The sequence below is a fragment of the Balaenoptera borealis genome (genome assembly GCF_965194805.1).
Source record: "Balaenoptera borealis genome assembly, chromosome: 13".
NCBI classification, from domain to species: Eukaryota; Metazoa; Chordata; class Mammalia; order Artiodactyla; family Balaenopteridae; genus Balaenoptera; species Balaenoptera borealis.
In genome coordinates, this window is record NC_138870.1 from 45972972 (window position 1) to 45986092 (window position 13121).

General features: G+C 42.0%; 2 protein-coding genes across 9 annotated transcripts in view; one reads left to right on the forward strand and one right to left on the reverse strand.

Annotated features, from left to right (window-relative positions):
- The window catches only part of CBX5 (chromobox 5), a 36475-nt gene extending 29790 nt beyond the window's left edge, over positions 1-6685 (reverse strand). Inside the window, exon 1 of one of the 2 annotated variants that reach the window (XM_082351145.1) lies at positions 6597-6685. The gene's annotated coding sequence lies outside the window, so the exon portion shown is untranslated. Of the gene's footprint in view, positions 1-5517; positions 5682-6596 lie in introns of those variants that run through there. The other variant, XM_082351142.1, reaches the window with a different exon arrangement.
- Positions 6193-12722, forward strand: HNRNPA1 (heterogeneous nuclear ribonucleoprotein A1). 7 transcript variants are annotated; one of them, XR_014233427.1, is made up of 12 exons: positions 6193-6344; positions 6903-7019; positions 7290-7436; positions 7585-7795; positions 7893-7985; positions 8072-8164; positions 8417-8491; positions 8699-8848; positions 9393-9548; positions 9817-9882; positions 12293-12363; positions 12584-12722. XR_014233427.1 is itself a non-coding variant. In XM_082351024.1 (11 exons), exons 1-10 carry the CDS (start codon positions 6330-6332, stop codon positions 9870-9872), a joined length of 1113 nt encoding a protein of 370 aa, XP_082207150.1. In that variant the 5' UTR covers positions 6193-6329; the 3' UTR covers positions 9873-9882; positions 12584-12722. The 7 variants fall into 7 exon arrangements, 5 of the variants coding, with proteins under 5 accessions (XP_082207150.1, XP_082207149.1, XP_082207148.1 ...); XM_082351024.1 differs by lacking the exon at positions 12293-12363; XM_082351023.1 differs by lacking the exon at positions 12584-12722 and having other exon boundaries at positions 12293-12433.
- Positions 12723-13121: the final 399 nt, after the last annotated feature.

Below are 13121 nucleotides of genomic sequence, written 5' to 3' on the forward strand. Positions count from 1 at the left end.
CCTGCGCTCTAGAGCCTGTGAGCCACAACTACTGAAGCCCACGCACTGGAACAAGAAGCCACCGCAATGAGAAGCCCACGCACCGCAACAAAGAGTAGCCCCCGCTTGCCACAACTAGAGAAAGCCCGTGTGCAGCAACAAAGACCCAACACAGCCAAAAAGAAAAAAGAAACTAAGGACTGAAGAGGGCAAATGGCTCACTTGGGTCTCCTGAGCCTTCCCCTGCCCCCAGCTGCCCCTCATTTTTAAAAATAACCTTTCCTTTTTTGAATTAGGTAAAATTTATTTGCATAGGGGTTAGAGAACCAGGGTATAACAGTCTGAATGATAGCCCTCCAAAAGTTATCCGTGACCTAATCCCTCAAACCTGTGAATATTACTTTACATGGCAAAAGATGTGATTTAAAGATGTGAAAGGAGAAATTTATCCTGGATTATCAGTGGGCCTTAAGTGCAATCACATGTATCTTTTTAAGAGAGGCAGGAGTTCTGAGACAGACACACAGAGAAGGCAACATGAAGACAGAGCAGGGAGAGATGAGGCCATAAGCCAAGGAAAACTGACAACCACCAGAAGCTGGAAAGGCAAGAAAGGGACTCTCCCATAGGACCTCCAGAATGGGCTCAACACCTTGATTGCAGACTTCTGGCCTCCAGAATTGCGAGAGAATAAATTCCTGTTGTTTGAAGCCACCAGGTTTGTGGTAATTGCAGCCACAAGAAACCAAGACACAGGGGAAATAAAATTTTAAAAATCATAAACCGGACATATATAAAACCAATTACTGATGCAAAAAGAACTGTACTTTAAATGACCCAAAGAATGCCTAAACCCTTTAATCTTTCATTTCAAAGCGTAAGTTGAGGCGATCACAGGATGCAATTTATCTAAAATTATGGCAGATCTGAGAAGATAAATTCAGAAAGATCTAATATTTACACAGCTTCTAACAAGAACAGTGTAGGTCTTCCCCCAAACATGCTAGCTGGTAGAGCTCCCGAACAGACTAAACATGGGCAACAGTTGTCACTGTGGGTGTTCTGCCAACACAAGTGTAAAGTTGTCATCAGAAATGAACACGTGGCTTCGAGTGGCTTACAGAAATCCAACAAATCTGCGTCCTGGACTCTGCACAAGCCAACTCTTCTCAGGATGACCTGGACTCCTTCCCATTAGTACGATGATCAGCTAAAGCCATCCTCTACAAGGAGGGAAGGAAAATCAAAGTTTATGTCAGGGAAAAAAGACAACTGCCCAGAGTCCAAGTTCATAGATAACAATGTGTAAATATCAGCCATACTAAGTCAGTTGTGATATCTCACACTGTAATTTATTGCTTTTTAAATCAACATCCAGAGCATTTAGGCCCAATTTCACGTAAGGTAAACGGAAATAAAAATAGACCAAGTAAAAAAAGGACAAGAAAAAATGCTTTACCAGGGGATGTTAAATGGGTTATTTCAATAAGATATATAAATCATGCTATGTGGTTAAATAAAATACCTTGATAAAAGCAAAAAATAGTAGTCTTCCTCAGAAACCTTTGTACCCTGGATACCTTTCTCTCTTTTCCAGAGGTACTGTCAAGGGCACTGAAAATCACCAGAACTTCCCTAGATAATATAAAAATCCAGTCACTTCAGAGGTATGTTCTTTCTTTCTCTTTCCCCAATTATCATCTTGCTCACCTCCTGCCCAGACAGAAGCTTTCTACTTACTGTATTTCAGACAGACCAGTGAAGATGTGTTATTTTCCCTTTTAGTGAATAATCATTTCATGTTTGGATGCAATAATATGCTTCTAAATTCTAAGTGCAAGTGCCTGAAATTTAATCTTTATAACAAAGGCTCAGCATTTTATATTGTTAACAGAGAGGAACAAATTAACAACCAAACCAGGTTCTCTAAAGGCAAGAAATAAAAGTCTAAACCTAGGATTTTCAATGTGATAGTCTCAGAATTTCAATGAAAAATTACCCACCAAAATTTCCCCACCAGAAAGAAATGTTTATCAGACCTATTAACTATGACACTGTAAGAGAATTTCCAATAAAACAAACAACTTTTATTTGCACACCACAGTAAACCAAAAAGTCTAGCTTCCAGTCCTGATATTTTTCAAATTAAAATATACCATTAAAAACATCAAATAGGGACTTCCCTGGTGGCGCAGTGGTTAAGAATCCGCCTGCCAAGTCAGGGGACATGGGTTGGAGCCCTGGTCCGGGAAGATCCCACATGCCGTGGAGCAACGAAGCCCATGTGCCACAACTACCGAGCCTGCGCTCTAGAGCCCGTGAGCCACAACTACTGAGCCCACGTGCCACAACTACTGAAGCCCGTGCGCCTAGAGCCTGTGCTCTGCAACAAGAGAAGCCACCACAATGAGAAGCCCGAGCACTACAATGAAGAGTAGCCCCTGCTCGCTGCAACTAGAGAAAGCCCGTGCCCAGCAACAAAGACCCAGTGCAGCCAAAAAATTAATTAATTAATTAAAAAATAGAAAAAAATTTTTAAAAAAACATCAAATAAGGGGTCACTGATTACAGCCAAGTAGGTGGGGCTGGAGATGAGATGAATCTATTCAGAGTAATCTAGGGTGGCATGATTTGGTTACCTATTTTTCAGTCAGTATTTCTTTTCTCCCAGTGTACGGGTCTCTACACAACTGAAAAATCAGATCAGCAGCAATCGACCTGTGCTTTTAAGAAAATGAAATAGAGTACTGTAGATAAGGAAATGTCAGAGAGGGGCTTCCCTGGTGGCGCAGTGGTTGAGAATCCGCCTGCCAATGCAGGGGACACGGGTTCGATCCCTGGTCCGGGAAGATCCCACATGCCCGGAGCAACTGAGCCCGTGCGCCACAACTACTGAGCCTGTGCTCTAGAGCCCGTAAGCCACAACTATTGAGCCTGCGTGCCGCAACTACTGAAGCCCGCGTGCCTAGAGCCCGTGCTCCGCAACAAGAGAAGCCACTGCAATGAGAAGCCCACACACTGCAACGAAGAGTAACCTCTGCTAGCCGCAACTAGAGAAAGCCCGCGTGCAGCAACAAAGACCCAACACAGCCAAAAATAAATAAATAAATTTATTAAAAAAAAAAGAAAATGTCAGAGTGCTTTGCACATTTATTTGCATAATGAAACTTTAAAGGAAACAGGATTAAGTCAAATGAGAATATAATAAGCATCTGAAGCAAAGTCTACCTTCTTCAAAAACATATTTGCCATTATTTTAGGAAGCCAAACACACACAAGATGCAATCAACGTTCAAATTGTAAGAAATGGTAAAAACCTTAATGAAATTTTTCTTTTATCCAATCAAACAATGATCACGCTATATCTGAAGAGATAATCATGAGGATTTAGTGATCCATTTACCAAAGGACACTTCCTAAACACTTCACCCATCTTCTCCCTCTAAATTCCAATTGGCAAAATAACAGATTTTGACAAGATAATCAACTCTACCATCTGTCATTTCAGATCAATGGTTTTCGAGTGGAGATTTTGCACCCCTCCCTCCCAGGACATTTGGTGACATTTTGATTGTCACAAGTGGGGGTGTGGGGGGAAGACTCAAAATATCAGGCTCAAAATATCAATAGTGCTAACCTTGAGAAACCCTGTAGTAGATCAAGATTGTATTCCTTTCAAACCTAAATAAATTAGGGACAGATACCCTTAATCTATTTCACTTTAGTTCTTATAAACTAAGTAGCTGCATTATTAGCATACCTACGAATAGTCCAGAAGCAAATACAAAATAGGTTTTCCTTTTCCAAGTGCCAGAGAACATGAAAATCTCTCCTCTGGTTCACGATAAGCTCATCTAAAATCATCTTCCTTTTGTACAATGTCAGAAAGGTCTCTACTCATAAGAAAACTTCATATGTATTTCAACTTATTACAGTATTTAAACATTTTTCTCTTGACACTAAATAAATCAGTAAATAATAGAACAGTATAGAGTCTGATACAGCCAATATGCAATGAAAATTTGTTTTACTAAAATACACTGGACTTATAAGAATTGGCATTACTAACAGGATATGAACTGCATATAAAATACTTTGAAGGAAATATAATCAAAAGGCAAAAAAATAACCCAGGTGATGGATGAGTCCTCCTTTCTCCAACACCCTAAGTATCATCCTCCTTAAGCAACCTCCTTTTTATCCAAATCCAGATATCCTCAATGGAACAGCAGAAAGGGCTTAGGAGATCTGTAATGGTGTAAAGAAAGAGATAATACATGGAGAGAAAAGTTCCACAGAGAAGAGCCTAAGATAAAGGCACTGGGGACATGGACAATGCTTGCAAAGCATTTAGCATAATGCCTAGCAGGTATCAATACTAAGTACTCAAAAAAAGCTACCTTTTTAAAATTTGTATTTTTAAACAGAGGATCACCTTAGTTCTTAATGGAAAAATAGAACTTTTTTGAGGTGTAAGGAGTAAGGAGGTGTTGAGAAGTACTTCCTTATAACTGAAAACACAAAAACAATTGGCTTTTAAATTTAACTTGAATCACAAATTATTATCCCTGCAAAGACTTAAACATTGGAGATCGGACCTGTCTCCATCCCACTGTATCCCTAGAGGTAACACGCTTTGGTATGTAGCTTTCCAAAACTTTTCCTGTGGATTTACAAATCTCTTTGTCCGTGAAAATATGATTACTATTATGTTGATTTTTCTTGCGTACCTTTCCACAACAATACAAAGATTTATCCTATTCGCTCTAACATTTCAAGTCAGTCTTTCTAAAGAAGCGAGTTCTCAAAGTCAAAAGACCTCCCTTGTTCCCCCCCCCCAAAACCTAAACATTGCTGGATGGTGGGATGTACCTAAATGGGGAAATAAAGCCAAACTCGAGAAATATAGTAGCAAACTTACAGGTTCCCTACCAGAGAAGTGTGTGGCCTAGAGACCCAACGGCTTCGTTCAAGTCATTGTGAATAAAATACCCACCCCCTCGCGCCATCGCAGGCAGTGACTCCCCATCCTTGCATCCCCAAATCTAAGACCTCCCTCTTTTGGAGCGCTGATTGGACGGTCAGCCCGAGCGCTCTCCGTAAGCTGTCCGCCTACTGGCTCCAGATTTGGTCCATCCATTTAACCGCCCAACTGCCGCATCCCCCATTGGAGTCAAACCGCTGCCTCTTGGAGGAGCCCAACCTACCGCGCGCTTCGTGCTCATTGGCTCAGTGAGCCGCTGCTCAGGACGAGAAAGCCCGCCTCCCACATACCGATGGCCCAAGGACCGGTCAGTCGGCAGCTAAAGGCGGACCCAATTGGCCTATTCACTCGCCAGTCAAACTCTTCGGCTGCAAAGCTCCACAGAAACTACGGGGATTAAAACATCCCGCCCCTGTTCTTCCATTGGTTGGGTGGACCTACCGCTCCCCCTTCACTAGCCCCCACCCCGCGGTCCATTCATTTCACACAATAACGGGGCCAACTGGAGTCGGTTCAAGACCTCGTATGCGTAGGCAAGACTGTCCGCCACTTACCCGGGATCGAGACCGATCACACACGCTAACGTCTCCCCTGTTCCTCGGTGGTGAGGCCGGACCACAGGCCGCCGCTGCCGCCGCGTTCTGCGCAACGCCAACCGCCCGCCAAAACGGATCCTTCCCTGCGCCTGCGCGACCAATCCTGGGACTGGACCCTTTCCCCGCCCATTACGCCTGCGCAAAAAGGGGCCCAACTCCCGCCACTACGCAGGCGCCTTAGGTTCGCCGCTGTCTCCTGCCCGCCATTTCACGTGTTCCAAGCGCCAGGCGGAACTTCTTAACGCGCCTGCGTAAACTCGCCATTTTACTACACATGCGCTCAGCAGGCAGTCGCTGCCAAAAACAAAAATTGTTACAGGCTAACTACTTTTCTGATACATAGTATTAATCATGGTTTGCCAGATGAGCTGAACATAAAATTAGTAGCATAGAGAATTAAAAAGTTATCTAGTTACCCTAAGTGCATTCAAACATGAATGATTGGTTGACTAGCCAATCAGACTAGTTAAGAATAATATTACTCGGGAACCCATAGACCCCCCTCCCGGGGGGTGGAGACTGCGTAGAACGCCCAAACGGATGACGTTACACAGCACTGCAGTACAAGAGACCAATAGTAGGGGGAAGCAATTTCAAATATCCAATCAGAGCTACTCAGGGGCGGAGTCTACCAATGCTGAAAGCGAGGAGGCGGGATAAAAGAGCGAGGCCGAAGGTAGGCTGGCAGATACGTTCGGTAGATTACTTCTTTCTGCCCGTGGACGCCGCCGAGTAAGCATCGTTGACGTCTCTCCCCCTCCACTGCCGTCATGTCTAAGTCAGAGGTGAGTAAGATGCTTTTTCTAGGTAAATTTTCTTTCTCGCGCCTTCCTGAGTTCAGTAGGGTTCGGCCTAGTTTGGCTGCTTGCCCCAGCCGGTTCAGCAGTTCTTCGGTCGCTGCCAGGGCCTACCCCTCCCTAAGTTGAGGTCGCCATTTTGTCCTCTTCGCCATGAGGTTGCCGTCCTGCAACCCTTAGCTATCACGCAGGCTCGGTCCACCTTGCAAAACTCTTAAGCACATTCAATCTGTTTTTTACCTTGTCTCAGTGGGCGACTTTCTTAAAGAGCATTTGTAGTCGATATTGGCGATGTACTCCTCCCTCCTAGTCCTTTTGTTGCGCGTGCGTCGAATGGAGTGAGGGACGCATGCGCTCGGCGCTTCTCGGCCCACCCAGCACCCAACATACCGCCTCCCCCAGTGCGGAGAAGCACGTGGCTTGCTGCGACCAGAAGGAACAATAAGTGTTTCGTACGTTGCTATCTAGTTTTAGTTTTGGTTTTTGTAACTGGAAGGTGTTTTGCGTTATAGCCCCACTTACCGCTTTTTTTCCCCCAACTCATAGTCACCCAAAGAGCCCGAACAGCTGCGGAAGCTCTTCATCGGAGGTTTGAGCTTTGAAACAACCGATGAGAGTCTAAGGAGCCATTTTGAGCAGTGGGGAACGCTCACAGATTGTGTGGTAAGACTTGAAAGAGACAAAGGACCGTAGAACTCCTTGATTTCTCTGGCTTAGCTTGCTGTAGTTACTGTGAATGCTAATGGGATTATGGTTTTAAGTAAGGTGTGGCTTTAGCTGATTAAAAATCTCCCAATTGGTAGATTAACTTTAGATGGTTAGTGGGAAATCGAAGGGCTTCAGACAAAGGGTTGGTAAAAAGTCTCCTGTTGCCTTACTTAAGGTAGAAAAGGCAGTAGCTTCTGGGGGCTTACCACGTATTAAACATTAAAGGTAATGAGGGATCCAAACACCAAACGCTCCAGAGGCTTCGGGTTTGTCACATATGCCACTGTGGAGGAGGTGGATGCGGCCATGAATGCAAGGCCACACAAGGTGGATGGAAGAGTGGTGGAACCAAAGAGGGCCGTCTCAAGAGAAGTAAGTGATCTTTTTTTTCCCCCTTCCTTTAGTCATTTGGAAGTGTGCCACCAGGGGGACTTAACATTTGGGGGTGTAACAAACTTAAAATTCTTAACTTGTGGATAGGTTTTGTTAATATAAGTTAACTTAATTTTTTTCATGTTAGGATTCTCAAAGACCTGGTGCCCACTTAACTGTGAAGAAGATTTTTGTTGGTGGCATTAAAGAAGACACTGAGGAACATCATCTAAGAGATTATTTTGAACAGTATGGGAAAATTGAAGTGATTGAAATCATGACTGATCGAGGCAGTGGCAAAAAGAGAGGCTTTGCTTTTGTAACCTTTGATGACCATGACTCTGTAGACAAGATTGTCAGTAAGTATCAGGTGGCTGGCATTTGCTAAGGGTTCTGAAATCCGTGCTGTATTCTAAATGCTGAGTTGGTGTTTTCTTTATCTTAAAATTTTTTCAGTTCAGAAATACCACACTGTGAATGGCCACAACTGTGAAGTAAGGAAAGCCCTATCTAAGCAAGAGATGGCTAGTGCCTCATCCAGCCAAAGAGGTGAGTTTGTTACTTAATTAAATCTTAAACATAATTTTGAGTAATTCCAATTTGTACAGCCTAACACTTAAAATTTGTCTCTTCAGGTCGAAGTGGTTCTGGAAACTTTGGTGGTGGTCGTGGAGGTGGTTTCGGTGGGAATGACAACTTTGGTCGTGGAGGAAACTTCAGTGGTCGAGGTATGTGTGGTTATGGTTTACTAATAAGAGTTAATGGTAAAATTATAATTACCCCCAGATGACTTATCCAAAGTTACATTTTAATCCAGATGTAGTTCCGGCTTCTCACTAACCGGTAGTTAGTCTTGCATACGGAAATAATACACTGATTTAATGCTGCCTAAAGTTTAGACTTAAAAGGGGGTGACTTGTATGCGATCCACATACTTCAAACCTGTTTTTTTTTTTTTTTTTAATTCTGCTTTTCTCCAGGTGGCTTTGGTGGCAGCCGCGGTGGTGGTGGATATGGTGGCAGTGGGGATGGCTATAACGGATTTGGTAATGATGGTAAGTTTTGTTGGTTTTATTTAAGGAACTACAGATAAAAAGTTTTGGCAACCTTTAGAATAGGCTAATAGAGACTAAAACTTTAGTGCATGATAAGCTCAATTTTGACCTAATAGCATGTTGTGAGCAGGTTTTTAGCTGTCATGCTAGCACAGAATTTGACTGTTGAATACTTTTGTCTTATTGAGAAGAATTGTATTCTTGTAGGTGGTTATGGAGGAGGCGGCCCTGGTTACTCTGGAGGAAGCAGAGGCTATGGAAGTGGTGGACAGGGTTATGGAAACCAGGGCAGTGGCTATGGCGGGAGTGACAGCTATAACAACGGAGGAGGCGGAGGCGGCTTTGGCGGTGGTAGTGGTAGGTATCCAGTGATCCAAGTACTGGTGCAATAGCTAGATTAGCCTTTTAGAGTTTATCCATATGGGGACTTGATGCTTGTGTGTTAACGCTGCATGGTACTTTTTTAACGGGCTTGCAATGCTACCTCCTCCTAGCTTTAAGCTGGGGCCGCCTCACTCCCAATAGATAGATGGATAAGTGGATAGTGGTGTCTTCAATTGGAATTAGATTAGATTCTAGCAGGATTTAGTGTCTTAACTCTTGGGGTCTCAGGCACTTAGTTGATGTATCCAGCATGTGTTTGCCGTGCCCCTGGATGGGTAAAGGTCTTCAAGGCAAGAGAATATATCATTTTGCTATACTGTGGTGAGTTTGGGTAAATTTTTTTTTAATTATTGGATTATTCAACTGAATGCCTTGCCCAGAAAGGATAAAATACAAAGATAAACATTGGAGCCACCAGTTTTGGGAGCAAGGCAGATCAAGGAACTTTTTTACTTTGAACACCAGAATTTTTCATTTTCCCCGAGTAACAGATAAAGGCCCTCTTTTCCATTCTTAGGAAGCAATTTTGGAGGTGGTGGAAGCTACAATGATTTTGGCAGTTACAACAATCAATCTTCAAATTTTGGACCCATGAAAGGAGGAAACTTTGGAGGCAGAAGTTCTGGCCCCTATGGTGGTGGAGGCCAATACTTTGCCAAACCCCGAAACCAAGGTATGGTGTATATGTGGTATTGGAGGGCTAAACTAGTACTGTTGAGGAAAATATTAGACCTTTAGGCAATGCAGGTGCAGGAAAAAAGCTGACAATTTAAAATCTTGAGGAAATTTTAAGTGGTTACTTGTAGTTCAGTTAGGAAAATCATGTGAGCCCAAACTTGTGAATTTGAACTTACACGATACAAATATGAAAGCCCCAAATATAAAAGCATTACCGTTATTATTCATACTTTTAAAGCTTAAGGGAACAAATTTGTTCTTAGGTGGCTATGGTGGTTCCAGCAGCAGCAGTAGCTATGGCAGTGGCAGAAGGTTTTGATTACTGCCAGGTAAGTGAACACCTTTTTTTGTTTCCACTTAATTTTCTTGTAATTGATAATGAACACAGTAACCCTAATGTAGCTGAGCAGTGAAACATAGTTAACATTATAATTACAATAAAATTGTGGATATTAAGTTAATATTCAGATCAGCAAAATTTGTGGGAAACAACTTGCTATTGGATTGTAGCCTTGAGTGTTAATATGTTTAGATTAACAACTTTATTCCATATTGTTCAACAGGAAACAAAGCTTAGCAGGAGAGGAGAGCCAGAGAAGTGACAGGGAAGCTACAGGTTACAACAGATTTGTGAACTCAGCCAAGCACAGTGGTGGCAGGGCCTAGCTGCTACAAAGAAGACATGTTTTAGACAATACTCATGTGTATGGGCAAAAAAACTCGAGGACTGTATTTGTGACTAATTGTATAACAGGTTATTTTAGTTTCTGTTCTGTGGAAAGTGTAAAGCATTCCAACAAAGGGTTTTAATGTAGATTTTTTTTTTTTTTTTTTTTTTTTTTTGCACCCATGCTGTTGATTGCTAAATGTAATAGTCTGATCATGACGCTGAATAAATGTGTCTTTTTTTTAAATGTGCTGTGTAAAGTTAGTCTACTCTGAAGCCATTTTGGTAAACTACCCCAACAGTGTGAAGTTAGTATTCCTTCAGGGTGATGCCAGGTTCCATTCAAAATTTATTTACAACCTGCTTTGGTGGAGAAGCTATTGTCTTCCGAAACCTTGGTGTAGTTGAACTGACAGTTACTGCGTTGTGACCTGGAGTTCACCGTGAAAAGGGTCACCCAAGCAAATTCATGGAGTTTTTTGATTATTAATATGATTGTTGGCACATTCTATGCAATATATCTAAATTGGATTATGGTACCAGATATAGATGGGAATGAAGCTTGTGTATCATCCATTATCATGTGTAATAAATAAACAATTTAATACCCTCTTGAATGGAATGACAACTGTATGGATTTGGGACTGGCAGAGCTTTGGACCTTCCCTACCCGCTACCCCTGATAATGTTGAATGCTTCTATCACAATTCAAGTTCAAAACTCTGCCAGAGAATAGAAACCAGATGCTGGCTAATGCCACCCCATAAATCCACAAATTAGAAGTTTTGGGGAGACCTTTTTAAACTGACCAGTACCAGTAAGGAACTTACTCTTAACACAAAAACAGGTTTACATTAAAGGAAAACTGCGGTTTTTGTTCTGGTTGGGTGGGTCTTTATATAGGTTTATGGATTGACACACTAGTAATTTTCTGTATGGAGATAAAAATTTGTTGATATGGTGAGCCATATTATCTACTTTAATTCACGCTAACTGCAGTTTTCCTTTAAATACGGCACAAGGTGACACAAACATTCTAAAATGTTGATTGTATAGAAAATGATTTCTAAACCTTTATAACAGTTTACTTAATATCTAATTGTTATTTGTACATAGCTTCCTTTGAGCCCTCCCTTTGGTACCCTCAATTTCAGTGCCATTGTACTTAGTAGAATAGAAATTTGTTTATCACTAGGACTTGTGTATTCCATCCCATGGGTGTGTTACTTGGAAGTTTGGGGAGGGGGTTGGGTGGGGTTGGGTGGGAGGTGGAGGTGGGTGGGAAAGCATGGATAATAGTTCCATGGGCTTGATACTGGCTGAGTTTGCAATGGCAGGTGGAACCTTAACTATTGAGGGAGTTTGCAGATACCTCAGGATTCGTGACAATGCCTTTAAAGATCCAGGAGAGATGTTCAGCTACTAGGAACTGCTAGCAAGTATAGCGCGAATGGCTCCGAGGTCAGACACTCTACAGCTGAGAGTAGACACTTGTGGTATGTGGAGTACAGATAAGCCAGGGGCAGGCCACGGCACGCTCCATGAAAGCTAGGAGGGAGTGAAGTTTCAGTGACCATCGCAAGGAAGGAGGGAGACAAGAGTAAGGCACACCTGACTCTTAGACCTAGCAGTCAGAACCAGGAGAAAAGGTTTTATTGCTATGCTGGTAGGTAAGAACAGATTTTACTTACATCCATATAGCTCTCTAAAATCTAGCTTTCTCTCATATTTTCTTTAATATATTGAGCCAAAACTAGTCCAGTTAAGCTGAACTTGGTTTTTCTGGAAATGAATTGCTTTAAGTTGACACCCTATTATTCTTGGTGGCTCCCAACTGAAGGAAGTGAGCACTTTAATTACTTGTATAGTGATATATTCTTACCCTTTAATTTCTATATTTCTTATCTTTTGACCTATTAACTTAAAACAATGGCTCAAAGTAATGTATTAGAATCTTCCCCAGAATGCTGGTGGGAGGGTGGGTGGACCATTAGTGGGAGGTGGGAGGGTTTAGCCTGAGATGGAACTTGGCTCTGAGAAAAGCTAGTTCTAAAGGCTGTTTACTTTTCTAGGGAGGAGTGTGCTACCACAGGCTTAGCAACTCTTAACAAACAAAATTCCAGTTCAAGCTCATGGCCAAAAGGTAGGTGTTTATATAGTAACAGTGCTTAGTATTCCTACAGTAAAACGGCAAGCTGTGCCTCAGAACTAAATTAAGATCTCGTAATTTGTTTTCTATTATCTGATCTGACAGACTGTAGCCAGCAAAAAGCTATTAAAACAATGGGATTCTCAGTAAAGAGAGTGGATATAATTGTAGCATCTTTCAGCTACTTATGTATATACTTTTTTCTTTTTTGCAGGACCATCCTTATGAGGACCTTTATCTGAGCCACTGTGCACTTCATTTTCACTGCCATGCAGTAGTCATTAGCTGCTGTGCAGCTTGAATCATTCAATTTTGTGAATGGATTTTTTAAAAATAAAATGCATTTAACTTGGTTTTGGTTCTTGTTTTCTATGTCTTCTTCATGATGTTCATGGCAAATAATTTGAGATAGTGCATGTTCTTTACTAGATCAAGTTTGAGAACGGGAAATGCAGGAGTTAATGGTAAACCAGAATTTAACCTCATTCCTTACCAGTGTTTTTCCCTGTAGTCACTGTAAGCTGTTGAAAGAAAACTGCGTTATAAATGCTTTAAGCACAGCCGTGTGTTAATTCAGATGGAGGAAGTACTGGGTTTGTTGGAAGTGATTCTAATACTATGTATTACTATTTTTTAAAGTTTGTCCCATCAGCATCCATGGTTTAGTGAAATCAGAAACTGGTTTTCTTTGGCTGCAGGAGTAAATCTCGACCCAGTTGGAAGTGAGCTGTTCGCTACTGCTCCTCTTGAAT

Bases quoted from the DNA above. Each gene is read 5' to 3' on its own strand.
- HNRNPA1 (XM_082351024.1), top strand. The intron at 8,849-9,392 runs GTAGGTATCCAG...TTCCATTCTTAG, and splicing joins CGGCTTTGGCGGTGGTAGTG to GAAGCAATTTTGGAGGTGGT. The intron at 9,549-9,816 runs GTATGGTGTATA...ATTTGTTCTTAG, and splicing joins TGCCAAACCCCGAAACCAAG to GTGGCTATGGTGGTTCCAGC.